Genomic DNA, 14283 nt, shown 5'->3' on the forward strand with positions numbered 1-14283 from the left:
GGGAAATACTACTTATTATAATTCGTTTAATTGTTAGTTACTTGTTATTATTGTTCATAGGTTATTTAGTGTTCGTACAATTTAACTAACACTGCACTTTCGAAAGTTCCCCACTCGTGTTTAACACTTGTTTGTACGGTGACGGAAAATAATATCGTGAGGAAACTAGCTTGGCTTACCAATATGTAAATGTGTCAGGCACATAAGCCTGATCAACTATTTGGCTATTAGAAACAAAACATCTTGAAACCGATAAAAATATGCGGTAAAAGTTATTATTATTATATATATAGTTTTAAGTTCTAACGGTTTTAATAAACAGTTAAAATTACACGCTACATCAATGCGACTTGAAATCTAACAATCTTATCCAATCTAAACTTTCAATGTAAGCCGAGTTTCATATATCTAAGTGAAAACTCAAACTTTTCACAAACTTACCCACACATGACATTTTAAGTCAATTAGTAAGTCTCGAAACTTTAACTTCATAGAGTTCAAAGATATTTTAAAAACAACCTTAATATCAATTACAGCTCCTATCACTGGTCATTACATTATGGGTGGCACTGAAGAGATAACACATATTTGAACCAACTTATTACCTGTTAAGTTTCCCTATTTTTTAACTGTAATATATAATTATCACAAAAGGATGAGTTTGATGAAAAGGCAATACAAATGAGATGCATAAGCCCTGAGTAGTGGCGCACATAGAATGAAAGTCCATTGTTGCACAACTCGGGCTCGAACCTACGACCTCAGAGATGAGAGTCGCACGCGGAAGCCGCTAGGCCAACACTGGTCTACGCTTCAGAAATCTGAGGCCGCTGAGAACGCTTGTCAAAGACAACAAAAAATCTTTAAAATTGGAACCACTTGCATTTTCATAAAAAGAACAAGTCCACGTGATCCGAAATAAAGTTTCAAACTCTTCTGTAAGACTTCTTCCTTGTTTGAAGTAGATTAACAAAAGAGAAATCGATCCAACCCTACCTACGTCATAATTTACGTTTTCCCCTTTTCGTGCGTCCTTAAACCATCTATTAATCTCAATAAGGTTACCGCTGCGTGTGTTAACGCAACGGTATCGTCTTATATGTTGTAATGGCCCAACTATAATGTACTTTATTCCTACTAAAAGGCAGGTTTTATTGTTTAAAATCAAATCAAACCACAACACAAATTTTGAGTATTAATTATATATTATTAGGAACAGTAAAACCATTGCGGATGCATGGTGAATGTGATGAAAGTGGATGAAGTGAGAAAGGTATGTCAGGGCCGTAGCAAATGGAAATACGTGCTTCACCCTTCGGGAAATAGGCGTAAGTGTAGGTATATAAAGTACTCATACTTAAAAAAATTAAGCCAAGGTTATTGAAATTCAAACGAACGCATATTTTATTATTAATACTGACTAGTCATAATAAATAAATCAGTGGTGCTACATCCTCTTTTGGTCTTGGCCTCAGATTTCTGAATCTGTTTCATGATCATTTTTAAATCTAATAAGTAGATTCAACCTCCAGTGCCTGACACACGTCGTCGACTTTTCGGGTCACCGTACGAGCAAATGTTAAATTGGCACATAGAGTCCATTGGTGCTCAGCCGGGGATTGAACCTACGACCTCAGGTATGAGAGTCGCACGCTGAAGCCACTAGGCCAACACTGCTCTGACTAGGCATTGAATTAAAAAAAAAAATGAAATTCATCAGTTGTCACCGTATCTCGCTGACGTGGAGATATGTAAATTTTTTAAAGACGTTTCTTTAAAAAAAGTTAATAATTTAATATTGTGTTACATCATCTGTTGGTTCATTTTTAATTTTGTATCAATACTATGTTAACCTTTGAAATACGACTTCAATTTAAATGTTTTGCGTGGGTATGTTTTATAGGTTTTTGTGTGTCGCAAAGTGCTCGCAGATCTGCGTATAATTTTGAATTTATGTTATAGATTAGTAGCTGACAGGCATACACTAGGTATCGCTTTTTGGAATTTGTACGTAACTCCCAAAGTTTGTGAGAGCTGAAAGTTGCAACATCAGTGCTATATTAAAATCACTATATCGGAATTGCGTATAAAATATTGTTATTCCTATCGCTATCTGGAGTTACCAAGCCTGGTTTTCTTAACATGTTTTCTACATTTGTGGGCATACACATCAGTTGTGCAAAAAAAGAGTGATTCATTGCTGTCCAACCGCTCTTAGACTCAACCAAACAAATAATTAGAAAAACAGCGAGCTTATTAAAACCAGCGAACTATATGTAACTACCACAGGTAATATCAATCACGCGCGGATAAAAACTTTTCTCGTTGATATGAAAAGGTTTTATTCAATGCTTATGTTTAATTTAGAAACATAATATTGCATGTTTGCATACACCCCGTAAAGCTCGGGGGAATGGCCTTGTATGTTTCATGTTTGCTATTTTAAAAACACAGCTATACTTTTTGCGTATACATTTACGTGCGAACAGGGAAAAAGTCATATGTTGCGTCCAAATTAGACATTGCCTACAAAACAGCGTTTTTTTCTTTACTGAAGGTGTTTAGACTAATCTGTACTCTAATCTGTAGTCTGTAAGTCTTATTTTGTACTATATATGAGCACGTATCATAATATACTTATTGGTAAATAATTGTACAGGCTTACGGTTGACCTTAACTAATAAGTCACCAATGAAGCTAAAGTGAATCCTATTTATTAATTTATTCATTAACACTTCATTGCAATATAATATTGACTGAAATTAAGACGGCTTATGGCGACGTGTATCTAGCTCGTATATATTAATATTAAGTTTCTCATGTAAATAAAATATTTTTTTTTGCAATGAGAAATAAAGTTCTTTAAACATTATAATATATAATAATTGAACATAATTAAATTAAAAGGAGGGCATCTGGCGGCCGTATCGCTTTCGAGCGATCTCTTCCAGACAACTTTTTATTAAATTACATAAGGAAGGCAAGAGTTATAAAACATATAATATGGCCTTATTCGATATGATGCGTAGTCATAAATATAATCAAATAATATTTATTTCAATATTTATTACCACATTCTATTCAGTCATAAATTGAAACAGCGTGTAATAAGTCTTTGTCACCTGTTGCGAATTGTTTGTACAACTGATTTCATTTCTTTGGGCACGAACTTCTACTAATTAACTTTAATCGTGTGGGTTCACGACTGGAGTGATTTGAAGATTAATTTGTTACATTTCTTATTCTTTAACCAAGGTTTTACATAATCTTACAATTACCAAACATCTACACACCTATACAAATGTAATCGTCATGCACAGGTAACTTAAATTTAGCTTTGCTTACCTTCAGACAATAAAAATCTTGCACACTTATTTCGAGGGAAATCTCTAGGGGCACATCGACATGCTATCTACGTATGCTTACATAAAACAATCCGTGGTTTAAATAGTAGAGCGACGGATCACCTCGGCCGACGCGCGTATCCGAAGGACTGTGACAAGGTACTGTTGTAGGACCAAAGTTGCTTTTCGTTTGCGCATGTGCAATAGAAGAAAGTTGGTGTACGCGCGGACTATACCAACTTTAATCTTGTTAGGACGGTTGGTCCGCGTTTTAAAGCCCGCGATTGGTTAGTAGCACTGTATGTATATGTATCTCATCTGTTGCGCGGGTTATGCGATACGTGAGTTGTATGAATAGCGCTTTGAAATTGGAGACTATGATGGATGTGGTGCCATTTACAATCTATGAATTTTACTTCCTATTGTGTTATTACTTTTCCTACATATGATTCAAATGATTGGTAGGATATGTCTAGAGTATACCGGAATACTTGTGAATACCTTAAAATATTCAAAATCAAAAATCATTAGTTCATGTAGGTAACATGAATAAATGAACGTCAAAAAAAGAAATATACAATGAATGCTTCCAATTTTACATATTTTACTGCCAGTTCGCAAATCAAGGGCGTAGAACGGAAGAGAAAAACTGGCAATAAACTCAAAGAAAAAGCATTTGTAAGGAGCTGCAACCATTACACCATGTTCCAAATGACATCTTGAGTAATAAAGAATAATAAAATAAATTAAAAACAAAGATTTGTCCTCTATCAGCAGGAGGCTATGTGAAATAGGAGTACGCACTTACATTGTCGTGGGAACAACACGCAAATACATAGTAGAAACAACTAATATCACCGCATACACGAATTCAAGTACGACCAGTCACCACAAGTTCACGAGTATGACGCATGTCCAGCCATCGGACCCCTCGCCATATATTAGGGAGAGAGACAACCCGACGCATGTACGCCACCAATAAAACTATATAGTAAAAAACAAATATATACTGCCAAAAAAGGTAGAGTTCACTCCTAGATAATAAAATGCAAAATTGTTTTGTTGCCTAATTAAGATGGCATGAGTTAATTTTTTTGACATATTTTTTTAATTAAATTATTTAAGCTTAAGTTATAAAATGCTTAGACCTTGTCAGTCCCGTGTCATTACAAACAAATAGACGTGTCAAAAGATGAATTCTCTATGGCTGGTACACATATGAATTAGGCTGTAGTTACAAAGTCACGTAGAATACTGAGTGCTAAAGTGTACAAATCTGAAAGCCAAGTTAAATCTCTTGAGAACCATATTTTTGTACAGCAATTACCTAGTGTAAAGTTTTGTTAGAGCACGACGAAAGTTGCGCTATTTTTTATAAAACTCTGCGTAAAATATTTTGCTTTATGGATAGTAAAAAACATTGACGGTAAAACGAGATTAACACAGTTATCTGTATTTGCAACTAGGCTATTTTATGAACCAAGGAATACACTTTTTTATAACGTTTTACTAATAATCGCTTAGTTTTATATTTTGAAGTTACACTGTTTTATGAATATGGCTGTCGACAATATGTAGTATAGAAAAATTCTTTACTTCGTTAGTAACATAGCATTTATTTCATATTATTTTAAATTTTCAATTTATATGAATAAATTCATATTATTGAATAAGATTGAAAATCGAGTAACATTTATCTGAAACTCCTTTTTTACCTCTCGGTTATATGTTGCAATTATTTTTTACATATATTAGTGTGATCTTATGTATTTTACTATATTATATTTAAAAAAGTAAATAGAAATATTATTATCGTATTATATGTGGCTGTACTTAAATGCAACGTACTAAAACACTATGATCGACATGAAGTAATAATTGAATAAACAAGTAAAAACTCTTTTTAGAATACATTCATCCTTAAGTGAGGTATTTCTATACAGCTTTCATTAGATAGCAATTGATTTAAAAATTTCAAAGACTTGCTCGTGTTAAGCTAACGTTAAATTATTTATGAAATGCTTTTAATGACTTCTATATAATTTAAATCAAAAGGAATATTTTATTATGCATAGAAAGCGAATTTGTGAAAGAATGTATTTGATAAATTTGTTTTTAATATTTGAAATGAATAAAAATTATCATATTTTTTTATTGTTAAAAGTGTTTTAGTGTATGTTCAGATACAAAATAATTCGTGGATAGTAAAACAATTGCCATTCTCTAACGTACCTTTTTTTTAAAAGACGCTGCATAGAATTTCTCATACTTAATATACAATTAAGTAAAATCTTAAATAGAACAATGAACTAATTGTGTTTACTTTAATTGCATCTACGATGAGTAACAAGTCGTCTAAGCAATTACAAGATGGATCATTAACCCAGTGAGGAGAAACCATAAGGCAGTAATGACAAAGATTGAATTACATCTGTTAGGATTTGAAACCAGATAAACATTATAAAGTTTATAGATGACTTACTTTCTAATAAATAAGAACATGAAATACACAGAGCGAAATCGTCATAGGTAAATTATATATTACTTTTTTAAAATAACAGTTGATTATGTTATAAAAAACTCTTAAGAAGGAATTCTTTTTAAACCTATTACTTTTCACAATTATGAATTAAGAAAATTAAGAAGTATTACTATAAACTTGTTAATATTCACATAATTAAAATTTAAATAAACATCTAATTCTCGTAAAAGGGATCAGGTTTCCTGGTTATTTAATGAGAAAGGAAGAAAATTACTTTTTTATTTAAAATGACGTGGTTGAATATTATATTACAATTATGGTGAAATAATTGAAAGAAACGGGATATCCTATTATTACAATAATATCGAAAGGTTGCATTTAAATGAGTGTTTTGACTTTTTCAAGCTACAAATATTATTGCATTACAAAAAAATCATTTACTAATTTCTAGTGACTTCTAAAAGTGTAACTTTAAAATAGGATAGGTTCGAGACAATAATTAAATATGATGCAGTTTTTCCCCGCACCCTGAGTCTATAATTAAATAGCCAAAAGACAAGATCGTCATCCATTTATATGGAAATTTTCTTACCAGTGTCTTGCAATGCCCGACATTTTTGGCTTTATTGAAAACCACAATATTTAATAATCGACTATTATTAGTAGACTATATTTAATACAGTCTACCATATAATCCAGTAAATGACTAAATAGGATTGTATGTTTATTATATCATACAATCCTATTAAATATTAATAAAAATAATAACAAAAACAAAAGATTATATTATAATAATATAATCTTATAATAATAATAAACTTATAATATATTATTATAATATAATCATATAATCTTTTTGAGTCCAGCATCTCTTAATATTATTGATCTACATAATTATCAGTTAAATTAACGATTTATTCAACTATCAACATAGGCATTATTTTTAATATTATTTAAATTGATTAGTTTTAATTATTGTATTTACTTCGACTTCTGTAATACCAGTTATGGTTAAGGACTATTAAAACCAGTACTAGAACCTTCTAGGTCTGGGCCTCTTGTTTCTATTTCTTTTCTTGATCATTTGATTTTCCTAATAGATAAGTTGGTGATCAGCTTTTTGACACACGGTCAACTTTTTGGGTCAAACGCTTGTGGATAGCTTCACTATGTTTTTCTTCACCGTACGAGCGACTATTAATTCACATACACGAAAGGTTCATTGGGGCAGACAAGGATGGCTACCACTTCAGGGATGGGAGCAGCACGCAGAAGCCTTTAGCAATTGCTATAAGGGCAACTGCAACTGTTATATAGGGAATATAAACTAATAGGTTAGTAGTAAATTATTTAAACTATTTCTATCAATGTGAATGGCCATAGTGGTCTTAACATCAGGACTATATCGGCCCTACGAAGATCTTAACCAGTGAAATAGATTTAACACTTATCCCTTTGGGATACTTTTGAAGTCCTTTGTAAAGATCTTAAACGAGTTATTTCGTCCTTCTCATTATAATAACATTAGGGCTTCAATTCCCAAAGCTCTTAAATGTCGAGTTAAAAGCACTCAGGTTTATAATGAGAATTGAGAGATGTGTTGCGTATATAGACTATTATTAAGACGCTCCTGTAAATTTGTGCAATCACACAATTCTATTTATCTACATACATGAGACATTTTTATGATAGATTCAATAAAAAATTCAAAAATCATTTATTCATGTTGATAACGTGTGCACTTATGAACGTCAAAAAAAGAAATATTCATTAAAGGCTTCTAATTTTACGTAGAACTTATTTGGCGTAGAACGGAAGCGAAGAACTGGCAAGCAAACTCTTACTGAAATTCTCAAGGCAAAACGATTAGTGACCGCAACCGCAACTTGCAACGAAGCATCATTGCAGAAGTGAAGGCAGCTAGAATGTCGTGGAGTAAGGTGGGAAGCTGATCTGGCCATGATCTGACCGTTTTCTACGCTTAATGCACTTTTAAACCTTAATTCAGATAAGTCATACTGAAAAAAAATTTAAATTTTTATAAAAAAATAACAAAGTAGCATAGTTAAAATAAATGGAGTTAATACAATAATATTTCACTAGATTATTTCAAATACTTATGCACTACTGCAACTTGACGTAAATATTAACTTTATGGGTTAATGTTAAATAGCTGCTTCCTTGGCCACCAAATAAGTATCTCAATACAGCGAGGAAATGCTGGCTAGAAGCATTAAAAGGTACAAATCTCGTAGCGTTACCGAACTAAAAATGCAATTTCAATTTCTCACAATATCCGCGCTATACGCGAAAACCCAACATACGAAGGACATTTGATAATAATGGGCTAAAAAAATAGGTGAAGAAAGGAAGTCTTCATACAGGCTTACCTCATAAAGATGGATATAAATAACTAAATTGAAATATCATAATGTTCAACGATACATTTTGAATGGTATTCTAAAACTTTAAGTTCTTGCAAGTACACATTTCTCTGTGATTATTGACGTGTTTTATAAATTCGATTTGGAAATTTCTAAGCTAAACAAGCCAATAAGTATCATCGGATGGTGATTAATTAACATTAACCACGACTACTGGCTATAGACTTGCAATTTTGCGAGAAATAGGCGAGCGTTAAATGACTTCCAAATGTGTTCTGCATACATTGTATAATGTTCAATTACATACAGTACACTGCGTATTTTGTTATAAAGTTTGTAAAATATGTGTATACGAAACACGCAATGGTTGATATGGAAATAGACAGTATGGTTACAGTATAATTTTAGGTACTGCCTTGCACAGCTTGTGGTAAGTCAGCCTGCAATCTCTTAAGCGTAAAATGAACTAGATGCAAAGGTAAATTGAACAAGGGAATATATTCAAAGGGTAATATTCCAGAAGGTCACGTCTATAGAGGGTTATATTTACGTTATAACTTATTCTATAGAATACAAAAAACGTGAAAATTTACCTAACGCGAGAAAATTTTCGTTCAATGATATATTATGACTTTCGTTGTGGGCTTAGTAAAAAAGCTGTGATAGGCTGCGATTAGCATTTCTTAATGAAGCCCCATCTCGTGCCACTATTTACAATTAGTTTAACGAGTTTAAGCGTGGACGTAGCAATCTTAAGAATGGGCCGACTGCTTTTCTCAGTGGTTCCATAGATTGTACATGAGGAACGGAGATTACTTCGAAAAACAATAAAAGTATTGGCAACTTTCTACATTCAGCCCTTTTTTAACAGATATAATATTAGGAGATAACTATAACGACGTAACATTTATATCAACATAACTGAGGTATTTTAAGTGTTCAGCCTCATATCCCACTTAAACTTACGGTTCTCTTTTCGCACTCTCTTTCAATGTTGCTTTTAGTTGTTCATAATTAAACATTATTTTATGCATGCTACGCGTGGAAATTTTACAACTGTAAACACAGTACTTATATTGTGATTATAAGAATGTTTTAAATATATAGATCTACATTAAGTCATTTTTGATATTGAGTTAATTGAACTCTTTGTTAGATTGTTATTTAGTTATCGAAGCTATAACTTAAATATATAAACAGCAACGCTCGAAAATCATATTATTATATTATTGTGTGAGATGCGTATTTGCATATACGGCGTGTTGTTATTATTTAATACATTAAGCGAAAAACTTTTATATTGAACATTAATGTTAATAATAACATTAATATTAACGGACTTGTGAGGATATCACATGGACAAAACACAATCAAAATTCGTTTATAATAATATGTTAATTACAAACAAATTACTATAGTCTAAGATGATACTGAAATTTTCCGCTGAGAACGCCCTCACTTATGATATTTCTTTCAGTTGGGTTGGTTACTGTAAACATATATTTTTTAAATTTATAAAATAATGTTTTAATCAGGTTCCATATTTGTTTAAAACGTTATTAGCCAAAATATAAGTTATTCATTAATATGTAAATTACATACAATGTTGCGAATATAACACAATTTAAGTTAAACCAAGTAATATTGTGCCGATTTTATATTTTTTTATTTGTAAAATTTGAATTTTAATAAAAGAAAATATGCGTTATATGAAACAACCTATATTTCATTTAATGAGTTAAAGAAAGTCATGCATTTAACAATGTTGCTATCTTAATTTTTTATCAATAATAATAATACACAAAGGTCAATTTCGATCAGGTGGTGGGTATAAAATGGGTCGTCCACATCGTCAAAATCACAGTCGAGTAGGATTGTGGAAGATGAAGTTCCTACTTTGTGTTTTGGGGCTTATCGCCCTGGCTTCGGCCAGACCAGAGCTTGACGACACCACTATCGGTAAGATAAATTGTAAACTTAATTATTTTTATTTATTTAAAGCAAAAAATCTAATTAAATTTAGATTTTGCTCTTATAACTTTTTTTGTGTTATAACTTTATACTCCACACTTATCCGTTAAATTCTGATGTGATCTAGAGTGGGGTTCTTATTTTAAAAATAAAATAGAAAATGAGAGATTTTTAATGTATTCTCAAAAAACTTTATTTCAGTCAACTGGGATGTTAAGCAGAAGCAGATGTTTATTCTGAAGCTGCTTAACAACATCCTACAACCATGCATGTACAAGGATATTGAGGAAATCGGCAAAACCTTCAGAATTGAGGACAACGTTCAGTTATATGGCGTAAGTTACCTAAACTTAAGTAGCAATTTTTTTTGATATCTCTTCAAAAAAAATAATGAACATAATTTTTTTCAGAAACAAGATGTAGTGAAGACTTTCATATCCCGCACGAAGGAGGGTTTCTTACCTCGTGGTGAGGTATTTACTCTTCATGTTGACAGACAGTTGAAGGAGGTTGTGACCCTGTTCCACATGCTTTACTACGCTAAGGACTTCGCCACTTTCATTAAGACAGCATGCTGGATGCGTTTATACGTCAACGAGGGTATGTTTGTCTACGCCATGACTATTGCTGTCCGTCACCGTGACGACTGCAAGGGCATCATCCTTCCTCCTCCATACGAAATCTACCCCTACTACTTCGTCCGTGGTGATGTCATCCAAAAGGCTTACTGGCTTAAAATGAAAAAAGGTCTCCTTGACCGCAAGCTGTGTGACTTCTACGGAATCAAGAAAACCGACAAGGATGTGTACATCATCGATGAGAATGTCTTCGATAAGAGAGTGTGGTTGAACGACGAAGACAGGCTGCGTTACTTCACAGAAGATATTGATCTAAACACTTACTACTACTACTTCCACATCGACTACCCATTCTGGATGAAGGATGATGTTACCAATGTTAAATGGATGGATAGGCGTTGGGAAATGACACTTTACGTCTACCAGCAGATACTGGCCCGTTACTACCTGGAACGTCTTTCTAATGGCTTAGGAGAAATTCCATTATTATCCTGGAACAAACCAATCAGGAAGGGATACTGGCCTTGGCTTAAACTGCATAACGGTCTGGAGTTGCCCGCAAGATGGAACGACCACATTGTTGTAAAGGACGACAACATTAAAATTGTTAAGTTAATCGAGGACTACGAGAAAATCATTAACGACGCCATCATTAAGGGATTTGTTGAGGTAAGTCAAACAATAGGTACATCAATTTACGAGTATCATTTTTATTTTTTCAATTCCAACTTACTTATCGTTATTTTCTAGATAAACGGCAAACGATTTGAATTGACCGAGCCAAAACACATTGAAAACTTAGGAAAACTCATTTACGGTGCTGTCTACAAGAATGACCTGGACCGTACTCGTGTAGAGGCTTACCGCTACATGCTCATCCTTATGAAGGCTGTCGTTGGACTTAACACTTGGGAATCTGACAAGTACGAAATATTGATATTTATAGATTCCTCAATATTCTTTATCAAACTTTCATCGTGTTCTTTTCATATTTTGAATTTAACACCATATTTTTACATTTCAGATGGTTCGTCGCACCCTCCGTTCTGGACTCGTACCAAACAGCTCTTCGTGACCCAGTCTTCTACCAATTACAAAAACGTCTGTGCTACCTCTTCATGCTTTTCAAGATGCGCCTTCCCAGCTACACCCACGAAGAACTCTACTTCCCTGGAGTCAAGATCGACAATATTGTCGTTGACAAGTTGGTCACTTACTTCGATGACTACTTAATGGATATTACCAACGCTGTTACATTCACAGAAGATGAATTGAAGAAGACTAAATCTGATATGACCTTCCTTGTACGCAAACGTCGTCTAAATCACCGCGAATTCAAGGTGACCTTCGATATTATGTCGGACAAGGCTGTTGACTGTGTTGTAAGAGTTTTCTTAGGACCTAAGGAAGACAACTTTGGCCGTTTATTAGACATCAACACGAACCGTGTCAACTTTGTTGAGCTAGACACCTTCCTCTACAAACTTAACACAGGAAAGAACACCATTGTCAGGAACTCATACGATATGCATAACCTAGTTCGCGATCGCGTTTTGATGACTGACTTCTGGAAGAAGATCGACACCATTACAGACATTAAGGATCTGTGGTGGAAGGACTTTAAGAACTGGCACACCGGCTTCCCTACTAGGCTGGTTCTTCCCAAGGGTACCACCGGTGGCATGAAGTTCCTGCTTTACGTGATCGTCACACCTCTGAAAATGGTTGACAACATGGACATTACCATGCTTGACGACAAGCGCAAAGACCGCTTTATGGACTGGAGATCAACAGTCTTGCTTGACAAGATGCCTCTTGGCTTCCCTCTGGACCGTACAATTGATGTTGCCAAATTCTTCACCCCCAACATGAGGTTCGTTGATGTAATGATCTTCCACAAGACCCAAGTCTGCGACATGAAAACCCGTTGGGACAAATATGTGCTGAAGAACTACGATATGTTCGACAGAGCAGTTGAGGACCGTTACCTTACGGATGTCGACATAAACATGAAGAACGACAGAGATGTCAACGTGTTTGACCTATAAGCACATTGAAAACTTCTTTGATAACGACCTAACGCATTACAATCGGACCACGAACCGTAGTTTTAGTGAAAGCAAACATGTGTATAAAATACAATTAAGTCAATAGATGAAGCTATTTATTAATATAATACATCTTTTATTTTCTCCTCAAAACTTATCACATTATCATATATCAATAGGGCTTCTACCTTTAATAATGTTAATATTGAAAACCATTGAATTTCATAGAAACATCTTTTTTTTTATTTTTATAATCTTTTTTTGTGTTTTCACTAAGACATCATGGAACATTATGAATTAGCCTAATTTAAGACTGATAAGTCTAACCTAATTTAATGTAATTCTAATCTAATTTACTGAAAAGGATTGATTTACTAAAAGGATTGAAGCAGAAAGAGTTACATATAAACATATTAATATCAAAATAAATTAATAATAATAATACGAATGGTTTTAATAAATGGATTACGTATAACCTAGTAAGCTTAGTGCCATTGCGGTAGCTTAAACTCGATAAATTATGGTTCAGGCATATAGTGATCATCATACTTTTAAAAATGTCATAAAAACTGTAGCAGAAATGAGTGAGTCAGTCTGGTAATAAAAACATGAATGCTACAAACATGAATATTATATATCAGACGATCATAAAAACTTTTGAGCGCTTTTGATCGTAATACAGCTGAAACTAGTATTGAATGTCGTGGTTTATCCGTAGGATTATTTCCATTTTATAACACTTTTACTTGGCAATACGTGACAGTCATGCGTCATTTCAGAATTATAGAATATTTATGAATCGTACTCATAGTTGCAAACTGGTTTAGTTACTTTGACAAAATTAATCCTCAACTTACTAACAACTATAAGTTAGATAAATAATTTTAATTCGACTTTGGACGACTCACTGTTTGAATTAATTAAAATAATTTATTTCTTCTTTATAGAAATACATACACATAGAATATCAGTACGATAGTGTCGACAAAATTCAATAAAGTATATAATATTAAACACATAATATACACAATATCGCTGTTGTGAATAAATAAATATATAAATAAATATGTTGATAGTGTTGAAGATAGCTTCGAGTAGGCGCAAAGTCTTTGAACCCAATAAATAATCCACAATCTCTGGTTGAAAACAAGGTCTCAGATTGTGGATAGTCAGACCGTGACAGTCGATCGATCTCCTATCTGCCTCCCAATAACCAAACCCTACGAAGATTATTCATTTTTGGTGACGGATAGAATGCAATCTCTTCGCTCTTTACACTCATATTTGATAATAATCAATATAAACCAAATAAAATAAAAAAAAACCGTATAAATAATATCATAATATATGATTAAAACATATCAAATAGCTTTTTATTTTAAAACTGGTGTAAGTTAAAATCTTAAGATAGCATATTGGCACAGTTTAACTGTAATCTTCATATAAAGGTCTATTCACATACACCGATCCGACCTA

The 14283-nt window shown here is 33.1% G+C and overlaps 2 protein-coding genes across 2 annotated transcripts in view; one reads left to right on the top strand and one right to left on the bottom strand.

Annotated features, from left to right (window-relative positions):
• LOC110998592 (synaptotagmin-15-like) overlaps positions 1 to 3485 on the bottom strand; it is a 73534-nt gene extending 70049 nt beyond the window's left edge. The window contains exon 1 of the mRNA XM_045632968.1: positions 3346 to 3485. The gene's annotated coding sequence lies outside the window, so the exon portion shown is untranslated. The remainder of the gene's footprint in view (positions 1 to 3345) is intronic.
• A 6561-nt stretch (positions 3486 to 10046) lies between these two features.
• Positions 10047 to 12935, top strand: LOC123690103 (basic juvenile hormone-suppressible protein 2-like). The gene is made up of 5 exons (XM_045632922.1): positions 10047 to 10169; positions 10383 to 10516; positions 10592 to 11428; positions 11510 to 11682; positions 11784 to 12935. Exons 1-5 carry the CDS (start codon positions 10094 to 10096, stop codon positions 12805 to 12807), a joined length of 2244 nt encoding a protein of 747 aa, XP_045488878.1. The 5' UTR covers positions 10047 to 10093; the 3' UTR covers positions 12808 to 12935.
• The last annotated feature ends 1348 nt before the right edge of the window (positions 12936 to 14283 follow it).

The sequence above is a fragment of the Pieris rapae genome, chromosome 21 (assembly GCF_905147795.1).
Source record: "Pieris rapae chromosome 21, ilPieRapa1.1, whole genome shotgun sequence".
Classification (NCBI taxonomy): Eukaryota; Metazoa; Arthropoda; class Insecta; order Lepidoptera; family Pieridae; genus Pieris; species Pieris rapae.

What these genes read in the sequence shown, in the direction of transcription:
- LOC123690103 (XM_045632922.1), top strand. Translation starts at nt 10,094, where the DNA reads ATGAAGTTCCTACTTTGTGTTTTGGGGCTTATCGCCCTGGCTTCGGCC. An exon ending in ACAACGTTCAGTTATATGGC is followed by an intron (nt 10,517 to 10,591) that starts GTAAGTTACCTA and finishes AATTTTTTTCAG; the next exon opens with AAACAAGATGTAGTGAAGAC. An exon ending in AACACTTGGGAATCTGACAA is followed by an intron (nt 11,683 to 11,783) that starts GTACGAAATATT and finishes TTTACATTTCAG; the next exon opens with ATGGTTCGTCGCACCCTCCG.